Source organism: Drosophila tropicalis, unplaced genomic scaffold, assembly GCF_018151085.1.
Source record: "Drosophila tropicalis isolate 14030-0801.00 unplaced genomic scaffold, ASM1815108v1 contig_573, whole genome shotgun sequence".
NCBI classification, from domain to species: domain Eukaryota; kingdom Metazoa; phylum Arthropoda; class Insecta; order Diptera; family Drosophilidae; genus Drosophila; species Drosophila tropicalis.
The window spans coordinates 2,220,859-2,246,103 of NW_027173049.1; the positions used below are offsets into that span (position 1 = coordinate 2,220,859).

At 42.4% G+C, this 25,245-nt stretch overlaps 7 protein-coding genes across 8 annotated transcripts; 4 read left to right on the forward strand and 3 right to left on the reverse strand.

Moving 5' to 3' along the window:
* Nucleotides 1-619: 619 nt before the first annotated feature.
* On the reverse strand, nt 620-2,600 carry Cog8 (conserved oligomeric Golgi complex subunit 8). Its single transcript, XM_068288131.1, has 2 exons — nt 1,995-2,600; nt 620-1,925 (listed from the first exon to the last, which is right to left on the reverse strand). Exons 1-2 carry the CDS (start codon nt 2,532-2,534, stop codon nt 753-755), a joined length of 1,713 nt encoding a protein of 570 aa, XP_068144232.1. The 5' UTR covers nt 2,535-2,600; the 3' UTR covers nt 620-752.
* Nucleotides 2,601-2,729: 129 nt separating this feature from the next.
* On the forward strand, nt 2,730-4,277 carry l(2)09851 (WD repeat-containing protein 1 l(2)09851). The gene has a single exon (XM_068287680.1). It carries the CDS (start codon nt 2,821-2,823, stop codon nt 4,192-4,194), a length of 1,374 nt encoding a protein of 457 aa, XP_068143781.1. The 5' UTR covers nt 2,730-2,820; the 3' UTR covers nt 4,195-4,277.
* Nucleotides 4,269-13,516, reverse strand: Pms2 (mismatch repair endonuclease PMS2). Its single transcript, XM_068287674.1, has 7 exons — nt 13,124-13,516; nt 12,931-13,074; nt 12,314-12,873; nt 11,666-12,257; nt 10,879-11,601; nt 10,557-10,810; nt 4,269-4,412 (listed from the first exon to the last, which is right to left on the reverse strand). Exons 1-7 carry the CDS (start codon nt 13,380-13,382, stop codon nt 4,317-4,319), a joined length of 2,628 nt encoding a protein of 875 aa, XP_068143775.1. The 5' UTR covers nt 13,383-13,516; the 3' UTR covers nt 4,269-4,316.
* Nucleotides 4,501-6,318, forward strand: LOC137575230 (solute carrier family 2, facilitated glucose transporter member 3-like). 2 transcript variants are annotated; one of them, XM_068287676.1, is made up of 4 exons: nt 4,501-4,655; nt 4,713-5,579; nt 5,635-5,847; nt 5,912-6,318. In XM_068287676.1, exons 1-4 carry the CDS (start codon nt 4,560-4,562, stop codon nt 6,290-6,292), a joined length of 1,557 nt encoding a protein of 518 aa, XP_068143777.1. In that variant the 5' UTR covers nt 4,501-4,559; the 3' UTR covers nt 6,293-6,318. The 2 variants fall into 2 exon arrangements, with proteins under 2 accessions (XP_068143777.1, XP_068143778.1); XM_068287677.1 differs by having other exon boundaries at nt 4,545-4,655; nt 4,719-5,579.
* Nucleotides 6,414-8,098, forward strand: LOC137575315 (solute carrier family 2, facilitated glucose transporter member 1-like). The gene is made up of 4 exons (XM_068287809.1): nt 6,414-6,574; nt 6,642-7,604; nt 7,665-7,767; nt 7,823-8,098. The coding sequence occupies exons 1-4, from the start codon at nt 6,434-6,436 to the stop codon at nt 8,077-8,079; spliced, it is 1,464 nt and encodes a 487-aa protein (XP_068143910.1). The 5' UTR covers nt 6,414-6,433; the 3' UTR covers nt 8,080-8,098.
* Nucleotides 13,517-14,192: 676 nt separating the features above from the next.
* On the reverse strand, nt 14,193-18,608 carry dup (double parked). The gene is made up of 3 exons (XM_068287675.1): nt 18,350-18,608; nt 17,583-18,271; nt 14,193-15,947 (listed from the first exon to the last, which is right to left on the reverse strand). Exons 1-3 carry the CDS (start codon nt 18,428-18,430, stop codon nt 14,552-14,554), a joined length of 2,166 nt encoding a protein of 721 aa, XP_068143776.1. The 5' UTR covers nt 18,431-18,608; the 3' UTR covers nt 14,193-14,551.
* Nucleotides 18,609-18,727: 119 nt separating this feature from the next.
* On the forward strand, nt 18,728-24,952 carry SRPK (SR splicing factor protein kinase). The gene is given in 5 exon segments (XM_068287673.1): nt 18,728-18,879; nt 19,329-19,398; nt 19,641-20,262; nt 22,039-22,983; nt 23,045-24,952. Coding segments are annotated over 3 exon segments (3,102 nt in total). The 5' UTR covers nt 18,728-18,879; nt 19,329-19,398; nt 19,641-19,730; the 3' UTR covers nt 24,670-24,952.
* The last annotated feature ends 293 nt before the right edge of the window (nt 24,953-25,245 follow it).

Below are 25,245 nucleotides of genomic sequence, written 5' to 3' on the forward strand. Positions count from 1 at the left end.
ATTATACTTTTGCTAATGCCATGTTTTATATGTGCTTTATTGAATTTAATCTCACGGCTTTACAGAACAAAGTTGCAACAAAATGGGAATCCCCCTGCTACGCCAATAAAGCAACAAAACTTGAACAGCAAAGGTGGAAGACGCAAAGCGAGGCTTTCGTGTATACTTTTGGGATCGAAATAGCTTCCTTTTGCCAGTTACATATACATATTTCATTCAATGGGTGCATCGTATAATTAACATACATGCGCTTTTTGCAAAGGTAAAAACAGTAAGATTTAAATACTGACTAGTGTCAGAAATATTTAATTTGTAAACTAGTTTACCAAGTTTAACTAGGCCCATATTATAAAATGAAGTTCAAAATTTGATTTAAAATACAACACAAAATCAAAAGTATGTACATATGTAATATATAATTCAATAATTGGTTCAATAGGTTGTTTTATATTTTGGTCAATTGCAAAAGATAACAAAATTTACCAAATTCTAAAAAAAGAAAACTAATAACAATTTAACTTGAAGCTCGAACTAGAGAACTAACGGTCCAAAGTGATACCGAAATGAAACCGCTTATCGGTTCCCAGAGTTATATTCCGAAGATGAAGGCATCTGGAAATCTTTTGCACTGAAGCAACTTCGCACCGTTCGAAGAAACCGTAGTATTTATTTTCATTAAACTAGCATTTAATACAATTGTTCAATTAAATTGAAAAATAATATTTGGAATAAACGAAAATGTATGTAAGGTCTCATCCTTCTGTTGCAATGGGAACAGCTACAGGCTCCTCTGTAGCAGATGATGTGGATTGCACTATCACCTTGTTGGGTAATAAATGCTTAAGGGGCTTCAAAATGTCAGCCTGTTGCAAATAGATAAGCTGCTGCTGTTCCAATTGCAGAAGACTTATACCCAGGTGAACTGTTAGGGTTTGTGGAGGAAATACACCGTGAATACAACGCTGCACGTAAGGAACAAGATCATAGGCCATACAGGAGCAAAGCTTTACGAAAGTCTCACGTTCATTGCCGGTGAAAGCCTGCTGCTCTTGACGATAGAACGCCAGGACACGTTGAGCCACCATTTCCATAGATTCTTGCAGAGTTTTAGTAACATCGGGAGCTAATGCTTGCGGGGCACATAGGCGCAACTCATTTAGGGCATTCAGATATCCATTACAGAGAGCGGCGAGGGGATAGAAATCTAATAGCGTTTCAGGTGGAGCAAATGATTCAGTTAAGGCCGCAGTTGGATCCATTTGTTTGCGTGTGTGTAACAAAGTGACCTTGTTAATAAGGGTGTATTTATCCAATTCCCGGTTGAATTGTTCATTGACCTGGGCTATGTTTGACTGGAAAGTCTTTTGGATGACACGTACAAATATTGGTGCCATCAAACCCCGAAAATCGGCTCCAACACGACTAAATGAAAGGCCAAAGTACATGCATTGCCCCAAAACTGTTTCGATGGAGCTAACGCAGCGTTGCAGATCCGTTTCGAGGGTGTACAAAAAAGCATTAATTTTTTGGTGAAGCCAGGCTTGAAAAAGGCGATCGCCGTTGCAAGAAACACCGTACAGCGGCTTGTAGTTGGCTGAAGATCTTGTGTCCTCCTGCTCTTCTTCCTGCGGAAAAATAGCCCGATACTGTGTGATAATATTAAACAGATTGATGCGCGTCAATTCAATGGTCTTAGTCAAATGTTGTTGCGCGTCTTTCACGGGTATAGCCTCTAGGCAAGCGGTAAGCCAGGAGTCACGAGCTTGTAAGAATTTCAGCTTCAGTTCATTGTCTCCGAACGCCTGCATGCGACGCAGGTAACCCACAATCTGCAAACACTTGGGTAGTTGCAGGTCCAAACGTAATTGCGCTACCAATTGGACCAGCATGGTGTGCCACAAAGCCTCAACGGATCTGACAATACTCTGAGAAATACCACGAAAAATGTCTTATGAAATGATCACTTCTAAATAAGGTGGATCTAGATATTTTACCTTCACCACATTGATGTGTCCTTGATGTTGACCCAATTTCTGTACATAGCTGGCCAGCTCTAAGGCCTCCTCGTAGCGACCCTCCCTTATGCATCGCTCCATTAATTGTGGCAATTCCAAAATCTCCAGTAATTGGGAATTCTTTTGTAATGTAATAGAATTTAAACGTCGCTCTTCATTCAAATCCGCCGAATCTAGGAGAAACTGTTCGCACTTGCCACTGAAAGCGGGCAACTTGTCAATCAAAGTACCCACTTGCTCCTCTGTCTTTTGGAACTCATTAAAAATTGAACGGGAATTTTCCGCCGTTGTAATGAAGGTTTTGTAGTTTGAAATGGCCAAGTCTTGGGTTTTTTCCAAAATACTCTTGGTCTCCTCGGCAAGACGAGTTTGCTCCTTCTTAAGCTGCTCAATCTTGTAAGTGCCAAGTTGACTCAAATAGTTGTCCAACTCTGGATTGCCCCGCAAATTCTCTGGAACGCCATCGGGAAATATTAATTTCAGTACTCTTTCGTTCTCCAAATCCATTTTATCACACATAATACGTGGGCAAGTCCTCTCCGAATTCTTGTTTATTTATAAATGGCACGTAAACAGTAAACAGCTGTTAAGCCGCCATCTTTAAAAAGGCCAGATCTGTTGAAAAAAGTCAAAATGACAACACTGAATTAAATTGTAAAACCTATCGATAAGCTTCTATCGATGTATTGAATAAAGTTCAATCGAAACTATCGATAGACTCGTTGATAGTATCGATAGTGGCTCGCACGTGCTGTTTCAAAACAAAAAGTTTTGCACGAATTTAAGACTGCAGAAGTAAATCAAAATGGATACAAATGAGGATAACGAAGAGCTAACCATGGAAGTGATAGAGCCTGAAGATGCCGAGAGTGACATGGAGCCGGAGAGCGATGATGAGGGTGAATCAAAACAAGCCAAAGAAGTATATCTACCGGGTCAAAAGCTTGCCGAAGATGAAGAGTTGGTTTGTGATGAAAGCGCATATGTGATGCTTCATCAGGCATCGACAGGTGCGCCATGTCTGAGCTTTGACATCATACCAGATGAATTGGGCAAGGGAAGGGAATCATTTCCCTTGACCGCTTACATAGTGGCTGGAACACAGGCGGCTCGTACCCATGTCAATAATCTGATTGTCATGAAGATGAGTAATTTGCACAAGACACAGGAAGATGATGACGACGACGAGGATGAGGACGAGCTGGAGGACGATCAAGACGAAGTGGCCAACAAGGAGGAGCTTAAAAAACCCCAGATGACATGTGCCCTTATAAAGCACCAAGGATGCGTTAACAGGGTACGAGCCCGCCGCTTGGGCAACACTGTCTTTGCCGCTTCCTGGAGCGAATTGGGGCGCGTGAATATTTGGAATCTTACGCAGCCGCTTCAGGCTGTGGAAGATGCCCAATTGTTGAAACAATACGAGCAGAGTGAGGCATTGCGTCCTGCATTCACATTCAGTGGCCATCAGCAAGAGGGTTACGCCGTTGATTGGAGTTCCTGTGCCGACGGTGTTTTGGCAACCGGCGACTGCCGTCGCGATATTCATATCTGGAGTCCGTTAGAAGATGGAACCAGCTGGAAAGTGGATCAGCGTCCCCTGGTTGGTCACACACAGTCTGTCGAGGATTTGCAGTGGAGTCCCAATGAGCGTAGTGTGTTGGCCTCCTGCTCTGTTGATAAAAGCATACGCATCTGGGATTGCCGAGCGGCTCCCCAAAAGGCCTGCATGTTGACCTGTGCGGATGCCCATGAGAGTGACATCAATGTAATTTCATGGAATCACACGGAACCATTTATAGCTAGTGGTGGCGATGATGGATACCTGCACATATGGGATCTCAGACAGTTCCAGAGTCAAAAACCGATTGCTACATTCAAGCACCATACGGATCACATAACCACAGTAGAATGGAGTCCCAGTGAGGCCACCGTCTTGGCCTCAGGCGGTGATGACGATCAAATAGCTCTGTGGGATTTGGCGGTGGAGAAGGATGCCGATCAAGAGCAGGCCAACACCGATAACGAGAATGACATCAACAAACTGCCGCCGCAGCTGCTATTCATCCATCAGGGGCAGAAGGAGATTAAAGAGCTGCACTGGCATGCCCAAATGCCGGGCGTTCTGCTATCGACAGCCCACAGCGGTTTCAATATCTTCCGCACTATCAGTGTCTAAATAACGAGATGATAATGGGCCGATGCACGTGTGTAGGCGTGCCCCCTCAACTTAAGCTAAATAAAAGTAAACTCTTTGTTAAATACTTTTTTATTGAGGGGGATTTAATTTTCGTGTAGCTTCTACTTTTGTTCATTTGGTTGCGGTTCCTCATCCTCATCCATCAACATCGTGACATTGATTAGATGACGCATGGTGGGGCGACCGTGCGGGCAATTCTGTAAAGAGAGAGAATTGAAAGAGAATGATATGAAATCTAAGATTTTGACATTGGTAGCGGTTATTCCCGGTTAATCCCGAAATGATATACAATCGCGGCAGCCGCACACACAAAAAGACGTGTACCGATTCGCCTCCTTACAGCTATGGAGAAGCCACCAAAAGCAAGCGACACACTCGACAACCAAGCATTGTTTCTTGCGGAGGCACCACTGATGGCACATTACAAAGAGAAGCAACAGGTGAGACCCAGAATCCCATTCAGGAACATTACATCCTAGAACGGACTTTTTCTATAGGAGCAGCCCAAATGGAGCTGGCATTTGAATTTGGCGGGCTTTGGCTCAACCATTGGAGCTGCTGTTCCAGTGGGTTACTGCACAGGAGTGATGAATAGTCCAGCTGTGCACATGCGTTCATGGTGCAACGAAACGTTGATTTCGCGCTATGATCTTCATCTGACCCCATCGAGCCTGGAGCTACTGTGGTCGGCGGCCGTTTCTCTTTTCCTAGTTGGCGGAGCTTTGGGTTCCGTAACAGGCGCTTCGATGGCCACTAGATTTGGTCGCCGTGGATGCTTCTATATTTGTGGCATCCTGTTAGCCATCGGCTCCATATGTTTCTATGCCTGCCGCTTGCTCAGCTCTGTGGAGTTGCTCCTCCTTGGCCGCTTATTAGTTGGACTGGCGGGTGGCCTCATCACAGCGTTCATGCCCATGTATCATAGTGAGTTGGCGGCTCTGCAGCAGAGGAGTACTCTGGCGCCGCTGTGTCCCATGGGTTTCACTGTGGGCGTGGTCATTGCCCAAATCTGTAGTCTGCAAACAGTGTTCGGTAGCTCAGAGGATTGGCACATCGCTCTGTCCTGCTATGGTCTATTGGTGATCATTTGCTATGCCCCACTCCATTACTATCCAGAGAGTCCTAAATGGCTGTATATTGTGAAAGGCCGGAAGGAACAGGCACAGCTGCAATTGCAAAAGCTGCGTGGCTATACCGCGGACAGTCTAGCACTGCAGGCTGAAATGGATGACATGGAGATGGAGGCCACATCCAAAGACACGGCCAGTGGTTTCTTGGAAGTCCTGAGAAATCCTCGACTCCGACTGCCATTGATCATAACCTGCGCGTTTTTGGGTGGACAGCAACTATCGGGAATCAATGCGGTCAGTAGATAGACGAATAATTTATGTCCAGTTTTGATTTTATTGCCTGCTTCAGATCTTCTACTACTCCGTGTCCATTTTCCGGAAGGCAGGCTTGTCCACTCAAGCCTCGGAGTGGGCCAATTTGGGAGCTGGTTGCCTTAATCTGTTTACCTCCCTACTGGGTCCAGTGCTAATGGAGCGAGTCAACCGAAGGCCACTGATGCTCTTCTCCACATTTTTCTGCACAATTTTTCTCTTTCTGTTTGCCATGATGCTGCAGTTTATAGTGAGTGATACGAGGAGCGCCAAATGAAGACACATCTTATGGGTACTATTATTATAATTTCTAGGATAGCTTCAGCTGGTTTGCAATGGGCTGCATTGCCTGCATCTTTCTATACATATTCTTCTTCCAATTCGGCCTGGGCCCCATGCCCTTTTTCATAGGAGCCGAACTCTTTGAGGTTGCTCCCCGTCCAGCTGCCATGGCCATGGGCAGTGTCGTCTATTGGATGTGCAATCTAATCATTGGAATGGCTTTTCCCACGCTACAAAATGCCTGGGGAGCGCTGGTCTTTCTGCCCTTCTCGATTACCTGTTTGCTACTGTTTGGTTTGACGAAATGGTATTTGCCCGAGACCCGTGGCCGCGATCCATCCGAAGTGGCGCCGCTGGTAGCAAGAGGCTTTAAATCAAAAGTTTCAGCAGCAGCCGTATCCACCCAATCTTAATGTCTAATAAATAAATGTCCAAAAGAGCTTATCCTCTCATAAATCCAAAAAAAAGAAAAACCCAGTCTTCTTTGGCGCCGTCACTTGCTGTCTCCAGACAGTTTTTTCTAAGCTATGGAGGCAGAAAGTGCGGGTTTTTTAATGGAATTAAAGTCGAGAAATGAACCAGCCAACAGAGCCACTCGGTGGACCCCGCTCTTGGTTTGGAGCGCCATCGGCAGCACTGTAGGCTCGGCTGTTCCCTGTGGCTATTGCATGGGAGTGATAAACGCCCCGGCTGTGGTAAGACACCACAGACAGAATCCTTAACCAAAGTCCTTATCGTGACGTTTTTTTTGCTTTTGATCAGCACATGCGCTCTTGGTGCCAACAAACGTTGCTGGCAAACTATGGCGTCTCTCTTTCTGATGCCACATTGGATACATTGTGGGCATTGATTGTGGCCATCTATTTGATTGGTGGGGTCTTTGGATCAGCCTGCGCTGGATGGGCGGCAAACCGTTTTGGCAGACGCGGCTGCTTTCTGCTCAGTGGGGTCCTTCTGCTTCTGGGTTCCTTTATGTTCGTCAGCTGCCGATGGCTGCATTCGGTCGAACTCCTATTAATTGGCCGCATTGTTGTGGGCTTGGGCGGAGGACTGGTCAGCACCTGCCTGCCCATGTATCACAGTGAGATTGCAGCCATTTCGCAGAGGGGAACTCTGGGAGTCGGCTGTGCTGTTGGCTTCTCGGTTGGCCTCGTCATATCGCAGATTTTTACATTGGAGTCGGTATTCGGAGGAGAGGAAACTTGGCATTACGGCTTGAGTTCCTACATTATTTTTATGGCCATATGCTATGCCCCATTCTGCTACTACGCCGAGAGTCCCAAATGGTTGTATATAGTGAAGCAGAGGCGTGACGAGGCTCGTCAAATGTTAATCCATTTGCGGGGCACGGATTATGGAATTGATCAGGAAATAGATGCTATGGCCGCTGAGGCCTCTCATAAGGTCACCACTAGAGGGCTAGGCGATGTGGTGACCGATCCAAAGTTGATGCTGCCTCTGTTACTGTTATGTTCTTATCAAGGTGGCCAACAACTTTCCGGTTGCTCCGCTATCTTCTATTACTCCGTTTCCATTTTCCGAAACGGAGGTCTCTCCTCAAGTACCGCTGCCGTGATGTCCCTCTGTGCCGGGAATGTAAATCTGGCCATCTCCCTAATGAGTCCTCTGCTGATGGCCAAGTTTAATAGGCGCACCCTAATGCTGATGTCCTCAGGATTCTGTGGTCTTGTCATGTTCTCCTTCGCATGGATGGTGGAATATACGGTAAATTTCATAGTAAACATTCTTAAGTGTTCTCTCATGCAATCCTTCTCTTATTTAAAGGATAAAGTGCCTTGGTTCTCGTATGGCACTATGGCATGCATTTTTCTATACCTCATTGCGTTTCAACTGGCGTTGGGTCCAATGCCCTCGTTCATTGGTGCAGGTTTGCCCTGTGATATAATCTTTAATGCATTTAATCCCAGCTAATCTCTTTGCAGAGCTTTTCGAGGTTCCATCTCGCTCCGTGGCCCTATCTATTGGCAATCAAGTGGGCTGGGGCTGCAATTTTGTGGTGGGCTTCCTCTTTCCATCTATGCACTCCTGGCTAGGCTCATGGGTATTCCTAGTCTTCTCCATGTTTGCTGGGCTAGTCTTTGTTCTGACTAAGCTGTACTTGCCGGAGACGCGCGGGGTTGAGGTCACAACAGTCGCCGATTTAGTTTCAAAGGGTTTCAGGAGCAAGGTTATTAAATAAAGAACTAACTATAAGCACGTTTAACTATGATTTGATTTCGATGGATTTGCATGTTTCAGTACTTTTCCGTTCTACACTATATGGGTAGCTAGCAAACCCGTAAATCAATGCTTAATAAGAAGTCTGTACTTGACTAAGAATCCCTTTAAGATAGACCAGATAAGCTAATCTCGGCGTACGACGCAGGAAAGTGACGTTGAAAATGCATTTATCTAGCATAAAAATGTGTTCAGACATTTTTTCATGACAGCCATAAAAAGAGATTGTGGTGTAGCCTATTCAAAATCTGCCGAAGTGATGGAGCAGGGGTTGAGGTTGGGACTATTTTCTTATCACATTATTTTAGGCAACTTGACAATCTTAACTCTCTGCCTCTCTCTTACACGACATATCCGACAAAATAATGGAAAAATTAAGGCTATTAAAATTCGAGTGCGCGTTTTTGGATACGACGTTTTTGAACAAATCTTAGGAAAACTAGTTAAGGAGGTTATTCTAATTGACACGAATTCAGAAAACATAAATAAGGCTATCTAACATATAGAAAAAACCTGAGGGTCGGGGCTAACTTCGAACGCATCAAGCATAGCAAATAACGAAGTTATTGATGAATGTCACTGTTTCCAACCGATTGTTCATATGGTAGCTATTTGATATAGTCGCCCGATCTTGATCAAAGCACCATGCACCAAAAAGTATATTTAAGTCGCCAAAATGGATGAAACAGGCAGAAGAAAGCTTCTCCGACCCCATAAAGTGTATATATTCTTGATCAGCATCAAATGCCGAGTCGATCTAGCCATGTCCGTCTGTCTGTATGAGACTGTAAAAGCTAGAGCCACCAAATTTGGTATGTAGACTGCCATATTTAGTGTGTATATTTGCTTAATAAATGCGCAGAATTTGTATGTTTAAAAATACCTCCACGCCCCCCTTCCGCCACCGTAATTTAAGTAAACTTGATTATCTGCCGTAAATTTCCACCTTATGCCATCCAAATTGGCACACCTAAATTTGATATTAACAACATACCAAATTGTATGCGAATCATACAAAAAATAGCCACGTTATGCATATAAACATTTTCCCACAAGTCCGGAGTTTGCCGTTAGCTGGTGGGGGCGCTAGTGTGCGCTTATGCTTGAATGAGTGACATACAGAGTTATGCTTGTAAAAAGCATTTGAAGAGAATTTTATTAGGAAAACATAAATGGATTTGTTGAAGTTTTTCAAAAAAGTCACTATTCGTGACTCTGCCGGTTGTATGGGAATCCGAGATGTACAACCTGTGCAGTATATACAAGCCTACGGTCTACGAAGAGTTTGCGTTGATCCAGACGGACAGACAGACAAACGGATGGCTATATGAACTCTCTCGTCGTCCTGATCAAGATGGCAAGATGGTCGGAAATGCTTCCTTTTATGCGTTGCACACTTCTGACCAAAATGAATTTACCCTTTTTGCAAGGGTATAAATGTTGTTCGCAAATCCACGATATACCCGACGGACAACAAAAACTCATCTTTGTAGGGGGTTTGAAACCGATAACAACAGGAATGAAGACTATGCAAGTTAACCTAGTTCGGTGACTGTCGCCGATGAACAAAACAAGATCTTCTGACCAAAATAGTTTGTTTGGCAGATCCTTTCTATACGAGCTAGATATATGTATCTATATGCCACCTAATGCAAAAGAATTTTGGCACAGTTATTAAAATGTTAATTTAACCTCTGCTCTATTAGCACCATGCTGATCAAGAATACATATGTTCAAAAATTGTAAACGAAATAAGTGTGAAGGAGTCAGTCCCTCGGAAATCTCTTTTAGATGGTTGTGTTTTAGAGGATTTGTTTTTTAAATGGATTCCTGTTATTATATGGATCTTGTCTCCTAGCTGTTGCAGTCTTGTTTTATTTTCGATCTATTAAAGAAACACAATTTCTTATATAAATTTTAATCATGTTATGAAAAGAATTCAGAAGTAAGGACCCTTTACCCTAAGGAGGAGATACATAAATAGAAATCGACTATAACGCGAGTTGCATTTCATCGAAAATATTATCTTAAAGATACTTCAACAAAAACTCAAATTAAAATTAAATGAATTATTTGGAAAAAAAGTATCACATAAGATTTCCCAACGCGTCGAGGAATCCAATTCAGTTAACCCGTAATAAAATTGTGTCATCAATTGATATTTTGGATACTGCGACTTGGATAAGTCTAATTGTAAGTTTATCGACCAAACAAGGCCTACCATTAGATCTTATCTATCATTAGCCTTATCTCATATATCCTTCATATTTTTCTACAATCATTTAATGACATGAATTTTGACGGAATCAGTTGATGAAAGTGATTTGCCGTCCCCGACATTCCAATCGGCATGATATAGGTGATAAGAAAATATTTATAATGGGGTATCAGGAACCCATAATTTTACTTGCACATATGATTTATATTGTAAGGACTTACCCAAGGCTGTTCTATTTCTCCCATTTGTGTGATGAGTCTTTTCATAGTTGTCTTTCGGTTGAGAGCTTTTCCAATCATTACAGATTTGCGGCAAGCCCGCGAAGCAAACATTGCCCGAATACGGGAGGGTCTACATATAGTTCCCTCCGGGGCATCCTGCAGCATGAAAATCAACTCATCAATGTCTTCCTTGCCGAATTCCCAATTGCGGCTATAAGGTTTACCCAGCAGGCGGACCCTTTTAGTAGCTGGAGCTGAAGAGACGAGTTTAAAAATTACTATCCCACAATCAATGAATATTAAAAAATGATTCATTTCTTACCGTCTGCATCGATTTGAAACTTAAAGCCGTTCTTTTCAAACACTGGCAGATGATCCATCAAGATCATCTCGTTTATGGCCGTCAGTTCCAAAGATTGTGGCACGGCCAAACGTTGGTACTCCAATTGGGTGCATTTTTGTAAAGTCTCGAAATTATATTTCTCATCTGCCGCATGCTGATCCACAATAAAGAGATCATCCTCTAATTTTACAATGATGAAGCCCAGATTGAACTGCCCTATGATCTCCATACGAGCGAAATCCTCCTTAGCAATTTCCTTTTGAAGTTCGGCTTCAGCCTTAACGTTTTGGCTTGGATTAATTTCAGTTTTGAATCGCAGGCGCTGCAACTTGGCGCGAGCTCTATTTTTTGATTGTCGTAACTCTTGGGCCTTTAACCCAGCAGAGATTTTCTCCAGTGATGTGCACATTTCCCCGCTGCACACGTTAAGGGCAGCCGATTCATCCTCATCCGCACTGTTCCCATCAAATTCAATGCGTTTTGGCATTTCAATGTGGTCCTCATCTTGATCATCCTCAGCGTTCGGTGATCTTGTGGTGTTTTCATTTGGTTTGCTGTTCACAGGCTTCTCTAGTGGGACGAATTCCTTTGCCTTGGAATTTGGTTTTATCGACGGCTTTGATTCGGCTATAGACAGTCGAGTTTTTATGGGAGTCAAAACCTTGCAATCAATGCGGGATGGCTGCGTCACCTCATCATAGGCTGTAAGAAATCGAAATATGAAATATGCAATAAACCTAAATCTATCTATCGATAATCAAATTACCCAAGGATTCGGTTTGAATCTGTTTTAAATTGAGAAAACTCTCATTGAGCTTGGATTGTTCCTCCGCCTGTTCAACTTCATCTACTGCTGTTAAACTTGTTGGTTTATCTTTGGGTAGCTCTTGGCTAAGAAAGCTCTGAATCTTTTGCAGCTTCATGGAGCGGGCTGCGATTTCATCGGTTTCAGAGCAACGACGCTTAACTGAAGATTGTGGAGCTGTGCCTTTGGTGTCGCCAGTGCGCCGCCATTGGGTAAGCACATCCATAAATCGCTGCGAAGAGGTAGCGGGAACTTCCTCAATTTCCGTGCTAGTGTCATCTAGCTGAGATTCTTCTTTGGCGACTTTTGGTTCTAGCATGCTGACGAGAGTTGTGTTCTGCATTTGGAATGTGGATGGCATAGACCCAAATGTGTTCAGCAAAGATTTTTTGAGTGCCAATATTAAGATTTTCTCATTGTTAAGCAAAAGTTGACGCTTATCTGGAGTTAGATTCACATCGACATCCGCACGGGCAGTCACAACGTTTAGATAGATGAATGGCTGCTGTTGTGCATTGAAACGGTGGTAGACATCATTCATGACCTTGGATATCTAAGGGAAAGTACTTTAAGTGAGTTTAAAATTTCGATGACTGAATGAATACTAACATTTTTAGGATCACATGGACGAGAGTTGACAAAGAAAAACTGACGATCTCTAGTGGAACGGCCTGCTCCATGACGACAGCTGGATATAAAACCTTCCATTTGAAATTCATTGCGATTCAACTGCTCCACATCCTGGGCAGTGAACTGTGTTGTTGTAGTATCGCCTGATGATTCCAATTCATTCCTTAAGTCTGTCTCACTCAGTTCACCCTTCGCAAAGGGCGATTTAAGTGTCACTAAATCGGCTACTTGGCGTTGTCCAAAAACCGCCGAAATATTGGCCAACACGTCATCTGCCCCATGCGTTTGGAGAACTACAGATTTAGCACCCTTGGCCGTTTGATTGCTACATATCAGGCGAACCCCTTTGGAGACCAGGCAATAGGCTTGTAAGATTTGGCACATTTTACTGAATTCCTTTTTGATGTTGCGGGTAAAATCACGTCGACGCACCGGGAGTGTAGAAAACAAATTGGAAAGGATGACAGTGGTCCCGATTCCACGGGCACAGGGCATTCTCTTTTTGATCTTGCCTTCGTGATCGAGTTCAATTTTTACAGCTGTAGGAAGGCAAATGAAATTGTTTTACAATAACAGATGTCCGCTCCAGAACTCACCCACATCAGTGGAATTGTGACGGGTCTGTATGGTCATATCGGAAAGCGCACATAGAGAGCTCAATGCCTCGCCACGAAATCCAAACGTTTCAACTTCCAATAGGTCAATGAATTCGCGTATTTTGGATGTGTGATACTTGGCAGCTGTAGAAGAAATCATTTTATTTGGGTCTGGCCTTACTCAATCACATACTCATTGCCTCTAAATTGGTCTCTTCCACTCCACTGCCATTGTCGCTGACCTCCACGCCCTGCAGACCCTGATCCTTGAGCTTAATCTCTACAAGTGTGGCTCCCGCATCTATAGAATTTTCAACCAACTCCTTAACGGCCACAGCTAAACTCAGAACAACCTGGCCAGAGCATATCTTGTGAACCGTATCCTTAGCTATGGCTTTGATTTCTCCCGATGGAGCTGAAGTGGGCTGGGCAGTATTATCATCTTCATCCATTTTGTTTGTCCTTTACTTAATGTAAATAAACAAAACAAATTTCTTTCTTTTAAATTACTTCTGAACAATTAATGCTAACACGATTTCTGTTGCTTTTGCAAATTGAACAGGATAACGCCATAACAGCTGATCGTCTGATGATTGCTTATCGTGAGTCACGAGTAAACTTATACTGGGATCGTATTACCTTATACTGGTTTCCTTTCCTTATACTGGTTTTAGCGAGACATCAACATATGCGGAATTTTCGTTGTTCTTATTTTGTTTTTAATATTTATGTATGTTTCTAGACAAAAAAAAGTTTGGTTTTTGTATATAAATTCGAATGTCAACTAACCAATCAATACAAAGTATGGTATTGTCCACTTTATAGATCTGATTCGCGAGACGAATGTGATTAATCCTAATCCAAAACGTTCGATGTAATCAATTCTTAAGTCTACTCTCGATGGATGTGACTCTCGTGGCAAATGGGGATGAAGTGGTCTATGAGAAATATTAATGAGTTACTTGAACAAAGATATCTTTTTGCATTTGAAAATTTGACTGTCAGAATGAATTTAAAAAATTTTTGACACCAATTATTCGCCGGCTGAAGATGGTAATCCTTAACCCCACCCCTCTGGTTTTTAAATTGAAATAAATATTTATATTATAAATATTTATATACGAAATTGATACAAATAATATTTGTAAGTTTATAAATTACATACCATCAAAGATCTTTTTGTTTATAATCAATAGTATTGCAGTGGATTTTGATGAACCTATTTGACTTTAGTTATATTAGAAATAAATTGTTTCTTGAAATTTCCAGCCAAAAAAAATTAACATTTATTTATTTCAACGTTTTACAAAAAATAATGACAATAATCTTATGTGATATAAAAACTAATTTATTGTGTATAAAGACTCGATGTCGATTAAATAATCATATTATGAAAGAATTGTGGAAATGTGATGAAACAAAATGATGATGATGTCAAATATTATAGTATTATATGTCAAAATAACAAGATATATATTATGTATTGTGTAATATTGCTAAGATAAAGTTTTCCTTATTATAGGTATATGATAATATTTAGCTGGATGTAGCCACAGGGTCTGGGATATTAACCGTAATTATGTCTTCTTTTCTGGTCCCGGGGGGTTTTTTGTTTTTGGTTTTATTTACTTTTCTCATTTGCCATTGTCTCCAGTTTTTCAATGATTTTGTTCATGTCCATGTCTTTGGCAATCTTAAGATACATAGTCCTTCTAACCTCGAGGAAAGACAGCCATTGGGGCAACTCCTTGGCCAGCAGCTTAAGATGCGCCTCAATATCCTGGGGTGTTAGGCTTGTCCGGTAGCTATTTTGAATCTTTTCAATAATGAACTCAAGAGTGCGAGTGCTTCTGGGGGGTTTGGTGATGAATGCATGGTGCAAATGTCGCGCCAGTTCCGGCAGTCGCGTATACTTGGTGGCCTCCTGATCCTGTGATGGACGTCGTGTCATCGCATCTAAAGCTTTGGCTGCCTGTTTGGCTCGTATTTTCTCTATAAGAGATTTGGGCAGACCCTTTAGAAGATTGGGAGTTTCATCAGATGGAGCAGCACATGCTTTTACTGTGGGCGTGGCTGTGCTTGTCTCCTGTAGTGCAGTTGTTGATGTGGCATTTGGGGTTTTCGAAGTTGAGGTGGCCACCTCCGCTTCTGCCCTGTCCTTCTCCAATTTAGCCTCATACCGATCCATGGCCCGTTCCATGGGCGTTGCACAATTAAAAAGATTTCGAGCCGTGGACAGTATATCTTTGGCCGAAGAGTACTTTTCCACATTTGGCGGTTGAGGCAGTGCACCCAGTTCCACCTCTGGGCAGCTCTCCAAATCGAACTGCGGATGCCAGCGTGTCAAGGCCTTGTCAATGACAATAGGTGGGTCTAGCGATTGGACAAAACTCTTATGCGTTTCCATGACACGCCCGAGGAGCAACTGGTGAAAACGCTGAATGCGAGCCGTCATGACATGTGGATTCATAGACGTCGACTGGGCCGACGCGAGCACATCGTCCTCATCGATCTTATTCATGCGCTGCTGTTCCGGCAGCTGCTCAACGTTCGGACTGATGACCAGTTGAAAATAATCAGTCTTTGACACCGATCCAAAATTTCGCATCTTCATCTGGCTAAAGATGTAAGCATCCGGATAAACGTGTTTAATTTGGGCCAAGTGCGATTCGGTAAAATTTTTGCGCAACATTCGCTGCACGGCTGGCTTCAGCTTCTTAAATGTGATGCATTCCTTGCGGTTGTGGAACATGGCCACCACCGAGTCTAGGCCCTTGAATATATCTAGCAAATGCCGATACTTAAATGGCAATGGCAGTTGTCCCGCCTTGCTGGTCTCCACAAGGCTGGCAAAGCGTTTATAAGCCGGCGGCTCCACCAACTTGACAGGTGAGCCATTCTTGGCGGGACTAAAGAGCAAGCGCTTCGATACATCCGTGTGCCGTGAGGACATAAGTTCATTTTTGCCAGGTGTGGGTGGTGGCAGTTTTGTGGGTGTTTTGAATTGTTTAAGAGGGCTGCAAATAAAATAAAAAAGAAAAATGTTTAAGAAAATTGATCAAATACTTAATCGAAATTTAACAGGCTAACACTAAAACGAAACAAATATATTTCTCCATCAAATTGTGTATTCAAAGGATACCGTTTTCCTGTTATGAGCCTAACCACAAAATGTCGTCAAATTATACAAAATTCGCATTTTTTCGACGATTACAAACTTTACCTAAATCTGAACTAAACCCTTGAGAAACATTTAGAAAGATAATAACTACTATTTTACTACTAGTTTTAACGTAAATTTCCTTAAACAGACTCAAACTTGAATATGTTAAAATTTTCATGATTAATATCTATCCCCATTCTCAACTGTGCAACTTTCTTTGAATCTTTGTTGAAGAAAGTCAAAAAAAAGACTTCTTCGAAAACAATTACAATATTGATGAAAAACTTCTACAATAAATTTGATTATTTAAGTCCATATTGAGTATTAAATAAGACGCCAGCAACCTGAAATTTTAGGATGCGCTTGTTCAAATATCTAAACAATTTTTACATACCCTCTGCTAACCGTATATGATTCACCTCTAAAAGTCGAAGTTTGTTAGGCATTTTTAAAATAATAATTTGAAATAAATTACAACCCAATACCCTTAAGTCTGGTGTTAAAGAACCATTTGTACTCGAAACTTATTTAATTTGAGTAGATAGTTAAGCAAGTGAAAGCAATTGCAATCTAACTATGAGTCATGTTATTCGTTTTAAACTTATAGATGGGTGAAGTGAATCTCAATTTTAATGTGCTGATATGAATCAATGGAGCATCTTTTTGTTAATGCAGATCCTACATTTAAGTCCTTATCTTACACTTAACCATCAGAAAGTTGTAAATGTAGACATGTACACATGTATGTATATATGGGCGTATCCTTGTTTTGGAAATCTTCTAATTTTCTTCATATGTACTTACATATATGTACATACATATGTACATATACATATATACATATAATTTCTTTTCAAAACAAAAAATTCCATAGCATAGTTCTGATTCCAACAGGAACCTCTAGTATAAAGGAATTTCTGTTAATGGCTGTGAGATAAGGATAACAACCCCAGACAAAAAAAGCCGTTACAAAGTCATTTCCACTACCTGAGTTTCACACATTCCAATGCAAGGGATCAATTGGAAAAATCAACCCCCGAAACGCAAGGGAATGGAATGGACAGCAGGGAAGGTCAGGCATACGAGAAAACTCTATGCGAAGGGTAAACATTGCGCTACAACACACACACACACACATACAGACAAACACACACATATTGAAACCTCTATTTAAGAAGCAATGCAACATAAATTCAAGTACATGTAAATTTTTCATAAAACGTCACGAACAACAAGTACAACAAGCAGAAGAATCGCAAGTTGGTTCGTTTGGTGAAAATGCGGCATCAGCAATTGGACGCTTGAATAATAACCGAGGCGAGGCGACCCGCCATACTCAGACGCGGACGACCTCGATATATGTATATATATACATTTATATATGTATAAAATAAAATGATGTTACCCGGTTTTTTTGCTAGCTCTACTCTATGTTTCTGTTTACGATAATTCTAGGCCAAGAATAGGGTATGAGGTTTTGTTGTCTCACCTTGTGAGCACCTCCAGCTCAATGGTATCAAACTCCTTCAGCTGTACTCCCATTTGCGATGCCTTTGAGGGGGATGGACCGGCCTCACGAAGACGTCGATTGCGCTCCTCTTGTTCCTTTCGCTTCTTCTCTAGGGCAGCTTTACGAGCCAACACAGCCTTTAATTCCTGCAGCTTGGCACTGCGGCTGATCTTGGTCTTGACCTCATCAAAGGTCAGTTGACGCTTGAGATCATTGCCAGACGTCACTTTGATGGGTGAGGCATCCTTTAGGATTTGTTTGGTTGGCGTTCGCATTCCTCGCTGAACATTATCGGCATTTTGCTTGCATACGAATGCCAAATTGGTTTTGGGCGTCTGTTCATTAGTTTTTTGGGAATAAACTGAAATATCCTCTTCATCGATCTTGCTGGGAGTGGGCGGCTGCTTGCGAGGTGAGAGATTTCCCTTACGGATGAACTGTACCAGTTTGGGCTGTTTAATGTGTGCCTCAATTTTGCTAATGGGCTTCTTTTTGTTCGCCGACTCTTGAGGAGTAGAGGCAATAAGTTTGACTTGGCGGCCAGAACGGGTGCGTATACCACTGGCCATCGCCTTGAGACTATCAATATCAGCATCTTGGCCTGTGGGAGTTGATGCTAGTCCAGATATATTTTGGGGGGCAGCGATTTCAGCGGGTTCCGCCAGACGCTGGAAAAAGAGGCACGCATAAGCAAAATGGCCGCAGGATAAGCCACATACACAAGCACACACAAAGGCTGCACTTACCCTATTCTTAATTGTGGTGGCATCATCAACGGCTGCCCGTTTGCGATTACTAAAGAATGCAGCTACCGATGGCTGAGCCATTTTTAATTATTTATTTCTTATGCAAAGTAATTGATAGCAGTGGTTAATTATGTGCTTATTCGAAAATATCACTCTGACCAGGTACGAATTTTATCTAAATTATCTGTCCGAGTCGTGCCACACTAATGATCAAATTTCAACTGGCCACGATTTTACTTTGCTTCCAAAAATTTTCCCTCCAAAATGAATTTAACGCGCCAAAACAACAGTGATGGAAAACAGAAAATTCGTCGATTTGAAACAGCTGTTATCTATGCATTGCGAAACACTGCTTGTGATTGTAGGGTTGCAATTAACATAGGCTGGCTAAAACTTAACAGAGCTCTGCTAACATTTTGGGGCGAGAGTAAATTTGCACGTTTTGTTGTTGGCTGCATTTTTAAGCGTTTCCCTGCGAAATGCGCAACGTTACTGTTTAACGATTATCATGTTAAACCACTATAAGCCATGTGAGTATTGGGTTGATTAGAAAATAGAAATTTAGGCCAATATCTAAACGCTGCGTATGAAAGTAAAGTCTAGATGAAAACTAACGCAGTGGGTGCGAAAGAGTTCGCATTCGCCACCACTTGTGCGAAAGAAACAGAACTAGTGACGGGCTCCGATTGTCGATAGGCTGATGTCATCGATAGCTGCACAAGATTCTATTGTAACTGATTGCCATCTCGCTTACACTCACTTTTTATTTAAAAAACAGTTCGAAAAACAGGCGTAGAGTAATTTTTACTCGGTAGCACAGTTGATGAAATAGTAGCACAGTTTATCTGCGAAACGCGAAAATAGAGCAAAACAAACAAACAAAACGGCAAGTGCTAGTAGCATTAGTTGGTCACAAAAGTCGAATTGTGGACAAATATAAAAGTTAACATTGATGCACATTTTCAATTTCGTTTCACAGAAACAGTTGCGGAAGAGCAGCAGCAATCTTTTTGGGAACAACTGTAAGCCAGCAAAGCCCGTCTCCCGAGGTAAGTAGCAATAGAAAGCCCCTGCACTTCCCTCAATACCATTTGGCAAGGCGTGCGCATACACCTAAATGTACAAATACACGCAAATATTCACACATATGTATATGAATGTATGTGTATGGGTACGTATTTGTAAAACTTTGTACATTGCCTTATTGAGATTTGTGCACGTTGTTTTTCTCTATTCCCCCCACTGCCACAACCACCTCTTCCATCATGATATCTCTTGCGCTATAGAACAGCTGTTACACCAAGAGAAGAACAGTTAGGCGAGTGACAGCGACGACACCAAAAGCAACAGCAGTAGCAACAAAAACAAGAACAACAACAAAATGAATTCAAAAGCTGACGTCAACCGACGCGTTTTGGCCATTCAAGCGAAGAAGAAACGTCATAAGAATAACAAGAAAAGAGGCAAGCAACAAAATGGAAATGGATCAAATCCCTTGCAGGAACATCAACAGCAATCCCAGTCCCAGTCCCAAAATGTGCCAGCAGCGGCGGAAAATTCTAATAATAGCCAGCTACAAAGCGAATTGCTTTTAGATTCGAACGTTGTCAAGGCGTCATCCTTAAACAATGCCACCGCATCCACCTCAAGCGGGGAATCGGGCAATACACCAGACACTCTCAATCATTATCATTATCAGCCGCCGTCAGCTGCAGCAGCGGCAGTAGCCGCCCAGTCCAAGTCAAATTCGAATTCGAATAAAAATCAGATCATGCACAATCAACAGCCACCGCGCAGCTCTTCCAATGATTCGGATGAATCTGAAATGAATAGCGAGAATGAGGAGCAGGAGCTTAAAGAGGACTATTGCAAGGGCGGTTATCATCCCGTTAACATTGGCGACCTGTTTCAGGGTAAGATATATAGCGAGATATCACCTGTTTGCACCTCACCCCATTCATTAACCATAAAAATATTAAATTTTCGTTTGTTTATTTCGCTCGTTCATTGGTAACCGAACCCGAAACGCAATCCACCCACCGAAGGTAGCCATATTGGTATTTCCAAACCCCGTCCATCTTATCCTCCCACCAAACACAACAACAACAGGTTGTCCATGGTTGACAAAGTGGAAGCTTACAAACGCCCCCCTCCACACAAACATTCTATAGATACGAAATTGAAAATACAATGTATATATGTATATGTATATAAATATACACATATTTGTGTGTGTGCAGTTCGCTTAACGCAAGGGTTGCTTTTGGGTGGATTGAATGCCACCTTTTGGTTTTTTTTTTTTGGCCAGCTTCTACCCCATTCGGAGCGGCTGCTTTAAGCTTTTTCTTACTAAATTTATGAAGCGTTCTCTGTTTCAATATTGCACAGCTTGTCCAAACATCAATGTGCCATCATGTAGCAGTCAGCCAGCTGCTTTTCCAGGTTTTCACAATAAAAGGAAATTCAAGCCTCGGCCTTATGAAGAATTTGCGTTTGATGCGATAAGAATTCTTGATAACGTCGTCTGACGCACTGCAAATCGTTTGGATCTCTATTTTGTTTTGCTATTCAATATATAGGACTGCTTGTCTATACATACCTTCGGGTTGATGCATATTTTTCTGTCATGTTTGAGTACCTAATGAAACGTTAGATAAGACCATGAATGCTTTAGGAAAATGTCAGCTTTACAGTAACAAAAAGACTGACTTTTCACAGCTTGAATTCGCAATTTTTGCTTTTGTTTGAGGATATATTCTTCTTTAAATTTCATTTTGATTTATCAGTTCTAATCTTATCGTGTTAATTTAGTAATTAATATTTAAAGTACCCCCCACTTTAAGAATGTCATGTTTATGCAATAATTGGGGGCATTTTGAAACTAAAGAAGTGGATTAATTCACAATGTATTATTTGGTTATCCGAGTGTTATCATTAAACACTCGACAATTAAAACAGGTTTGTTTTTAAGTTAATTCGATAAAAGAAGACCCAAACTATTAAAATAGTCCTAATTTTTGCAATTTACATTTACATGTCCCAAGCAATAGTTTCTATAATTAGTTTATAATATTAGAATTGATTCTTTAACAAGACAAGAGTGTATATAAATGCAACAAATAATATAATAATATCCTCTCCCGATTCCTTTGTAAAATCGAAAGGATTAAATCAGTGCAATGATAAATTTATTTGTTCTTGAAAAGTTTTTTCATTCATTTAGAAAGTTGTGTCAAGTTTTACGCACAGATTGTCCGTATATACAGTGAAAAGTCCAAACTGTCCGTCGCCAAAAGCAACACAATAGCAACGCGAACAGCAAATAATGATCGCAAGGAAATTGTCGGCAATGATGGTGTCTGAAGTGAGGATTGACTGTAAAATGTAACAATACATGCGTACATGCTCTTCACTCTTTGCAAGTAAAGGCTGCGGCCGACCCCAATGGTGGTCAGTAAGCGCTGCATTTAATTAAATTGCCGACAACGATGACAAGTGAACAGATTTGCTCGCCTCTTGCTACGGTCTGGTCATTCAGTGTCGTTTAAAGCGATTAAAATGGATTTATTGCCGTCAAAGGCTAACATTTGTGATTTCATTTTTTTGAGTGGTTCGTTTGGTGCACTTTTTGAACTTTTGTGAACAACCTTTGATTACATTTATGTGTTTTTGTTTCGTTTTTTGCACAGGACGATACCATGTTATCCGGAAATTGGGATGGGGTCATTTTTCCACCGTATGGCTTTGCTGGGATTTGCAGGAGAAGAGCTATGTGGCCATTAAGATTGTGAAATCGGCTCCACATTTCGCTGAGACAGCTAAGGATGAAATCAAGATACTTAGAACGGTGCGTGAAACGGATCCGTCGAATCCACGTCGACAGAAAACCGTCCAAATGTTGGATGACTTTAAAATTACGGGTGTAAATGGGACACACATTTGCATGGTATTCGAGGTGCTTGGTGACAATCTTCTGAAGCTTATACGCAAATCAAACTATCGTGGCATTCCATTGGAGAATGTGAAGGCAATAACTCGTCAAATTTTGGAGGGCTTGGATTATTTGCATAGCTGCTGTAAGATTATCCATACGGATATTAAGCCGGAGAATGTCTTGCTCTGTGTGGATGAGCCCCATGTGCGCTCTTTGGCAACCGAGGCAACCCAGTTATATTGCATGAACTCCAAGATGTATCCTTCGTTGGTTAGTCGGGCACCCAAGGAATATCGAGAACCTCCAATTACTGGCAAGATGAGCAAGAACAGGAAGAAGAAGTTAAAGAAAAAGGCCAAGAAACGCATGGAGTTATTTAAGAAGCAGCGAGATTATTTGGAACAGTCTGGGCAGCCGGCACCTGGTGAAGAAATTACTGAGCAATCGGAATCATTAGGTAATCATAATGCAGTGCAGAATGGTGATGCTGAGGTCACTGACGTGGAAGACGATGTGGCGGCGGCAGAGCTAGAAGTTAGTGTGAAAAAAGAGACGAAGTCGCAACCAGATGAGGCCAATGGGGATGGTGATGTTGGCATTCATACTGCAGCTGCTGGGCAGCACGCAGTTAAACTAGAACCCAGTCAGCTAGTGGAAAACAATGAGAAGTCTAAAAAGAAGAAAAAGAAGAAGAACAAAAGTAAGTAGTGGCGATTTATTTTCCGTTCAATCCTAATCTTTGCTTTTGTCGTCTTCCTTAGTTAAATCAAACCAGCAACAACAGCAATCTCAACATCCCCAACAGCTGGAAAATTCAACTAGTAGCGGAGACAGCAATCAATTGAAAACATCCTCAAGTCAAGCTCAGACGAATGGCAGTAGCACCAACTCCAACTCCACCAGCACATTGAAGGGACAATCAAATGGCTCGCTCTCAAAGAAGGCTTCAAGAGCGCCCAAGCAGGAGCAACAGCAGCAGCAACAACATCGATTGAATAACAACAACTTTAATTCGAAAACGAATTCAAACTCGAACTCGAATAGCAATTCGAAAATCTCAAGCATCTCCTCGTCGGCGACGACAACAACAAATGGGCCATATTCAGAGCCCATTTTGCCACCGCCACCTCCTCCTCCGCTGGCCAAGCATCGGCCCAAACGCGATCCTGCGCTGGAAGAGTGCAATGATGTTTATGTGAAGATTGCCGACTTGGGCAACGCCTGCTGGGTAGACAGGCATTTCACTGAGGACATTCAGACACGACAATATCGATCGCTGGAAGTAATTTTGGGGGCCGGATATGACACATCCGCCGATATTTGGAGCACTGCCTGCATGGTGTTTGAGCTAGCGACCGGCGATTATCTCTTCGAGCCGCATTCGGGTGATACTTACTCGAGGGATGAGGATCATATAGCCCATATCATAGAGCTCTTGGGTCCCATACCCCGTCACATTGTGTTCCGTGGCACTTATGCCCAGCAAACTTTTAACAGGAATGGTGAACTGCGTAATATAACAGGATTGAAGCCCTGGGGTCTAATGGATGTTCTGGTAGAAAAGTATGAGTGGTCCGATCCCGAAGCAGAGGCGTTTGCGGCCTTCTTGAAACCCATGCTTGAATTCGATCCGGCCAAGCGGGCTACCGCCGCGGAATGTCTAGAGCATCCGTGGCTTAGATAAGATACGATGCAACCTGGTTGTTGGCTGCGGGCCAGTAAGCCAGCAGAAGTAGACGTAGGAGCAACGGAAGCATCAGCAAAATCAGCAGGAGCAGCAGCCTATGTTCAATCATCTGCATCTGTGGCCACTTTGGCCTCCATCTCATCAATTGCATCAACTTCGGCAGCGGCTATGGCAGCTCTGCGATCTCGTCCTTATATAGAGGCACCATTTGTAGCCACTGCTTCGGCGCCGCCCACACCCCAGCCACATTTAGTCCAGAATTCAGGATCCACTACACGCACCGCCCCAGCCACGCCAACACAACGTCGCACTGTTAATCCCATGGCCGATGATTTTGGTTTAGCCATGGCCAATTCATCGCTTCGTTCAGCAGATCGAGAGCAAGTAGTAGCTGCCACATCATCTTCTTCACATGTCAAGCCCAAGTCTCAGCGTTTATTTTGGCGCAAAGCTTTGCGTCGCGTTTTTCAGCGTCGGAAGTGACGCCAGCTGCGACGTCGACGGCAGGACTTGCCCCGTTGGCGTCCCACACGTCGCTGCCGGAGACGCCAACTGGCCGAACGAGTGCGCCGGATCTGCGCATGCTGCACCTACGGCCAGGTGCTAATTCGGGCGGCACGCGTTGCTCTGCTCAGTTGTATCCGTTGGCGTACGCGTGGTCACATTCAAAACAATAACTTTTACTTCAGTAACCACTAGGGTGTCCAAACCTGTCTCTGCTTGCCGCTGCTGCTCCAGCTCCAGGTATCCCCCATTGCAACAGTGCGACCTTCCTGTTCCCAATCCGAAATGAAATCCTTAAACTTAATCAGCGATATCGAGATATTTTTGGTTTACGTAGATCTTAATAATTATTAATTCAAGGCACTTAATTTATTTCCACTGTGTTTTACACCGATTAGACAATTTTCCGTTGCTACTACTACATATGAAATTATATGATGAATCGTATTACCACCTAAATATACATATAACTAAATGACCCATATAGTTTTTATAAATAACTAATCCTGTACATAGAGGGCAAGCGAAATATGTGCTTCTGTTGTATGGGCTTTCGTTTTAGTTGTAAATCCCTCCGCTCTGCTCCCCCATGCTGCCTTCTCCACCCATGACCCCATTCATCTGAAACATTTCAATTAAAACTACGAAAAGAATTTAAAAATAATAAAAAAATCGGCTGCCTAGATTTGTTATTGTATATTTAGCCAAGAGGCGAGATCAGCATATAAATTATATACATAAATAATTATAGGATATAGTTAACTATTGTAT

Bases quoted from the DNA above. Each gene is read 5' to 3' on its own strand.
- LOC137575230 (XM_068287676.1), top strand. From the start codon at position 4,560: ATGGAGAAGCCACCAAAAGCAAGCGACACACTCGACAACCAAGCATTG. The intron at 4,656-4,712 runs GTGAGACCCAGA...CTTTTTCTATAG, and splicing joins ATTACAAAGAGAAGCAACAG to GAGCAGCCCAAATGGAGCTG. The intron at 5,580-5,634 runs GTCAGTAGATAG...TGCCTGCTTCAG, and splicing joins AACTATCGGGAATCAATGCG to ATCTTCTACTACTCCGTGTC.
- LOC137575315 (XM_068287809.1), top strand. From the start codon at position 6,434: ATGGAATTAAAGTCGAGAAATGAACCAGCCAACAGAGCCACTCGGTGG. The intron at 6,575-6,641 runs GTAAGACACCAC...GCTTTTGATCAG, and splicing joins TGATAAACGCCCCGGCTGTG to CACATGCGCTCTTGGTGCCA. The intron at 7,768-7,822 runs GTTTGCCCTGTG...ATCTCTTTGCAG, and splicing joins GCCCTCGTTCATTGGTGCAG to AGCTTTTCGAGGTTCCATCT.
- Cog8 (XM_068288131.1), bottom strand. From the start codon at position 2,534: ATGTGTGATAAAATGGATTTGGAGAACGAAAGAGTACTGAAATTAATA. The intron at 1,926-1,994 runs GTAAAATATCTA...GGTATTTCTCAG, and splicing joins GACACATCAATGTGGTGAAG to AGTATTGTCAGATCCGTTGA.
- dup (XM_068287675.1), bottom strand. From the start codon at position 18,430: ATGGCTCAGCCATCGGTAGCTGCATTCTTTAGTAATCGCAAACGGGCA. The intron at 18,272-18,349 runs GTAAGTGCAGCC...CTCTTTTTCCAG, and splicing joins CCACCACAATTAAGAATAGG to CGTCTGGCGGAACCCGCTGA. The intron at 15,948-17,582 runs GTGAGACAACAA...TTTTATTTGCAG, and splicing joins GAGCTGGAGGTGCTCACAAG to CCCTCTTAAACAATTCAAAA.
- Pms2 (XM_068287674.1), bottom strand. From the start codon at position 13,382: ATGGATGAAGATGATAATACTGCCCAGCCCACTTCAGCTCCATCGGGA. The intron at 12,258-12,313 runs GTTAGTATTCAT...ACTTTCCCTTAG, and splicing joins GTCCATGTGATCCTAAAAAT to ATATCCAAGGTCATGAATGA. The intron at 11,602-11,665 runs GTAATTTGATTA...GATTTCTTACAG, and splicing joins GATTCAAACCGAATCCTTGG to CCTATGATGAGGTGACGCAG.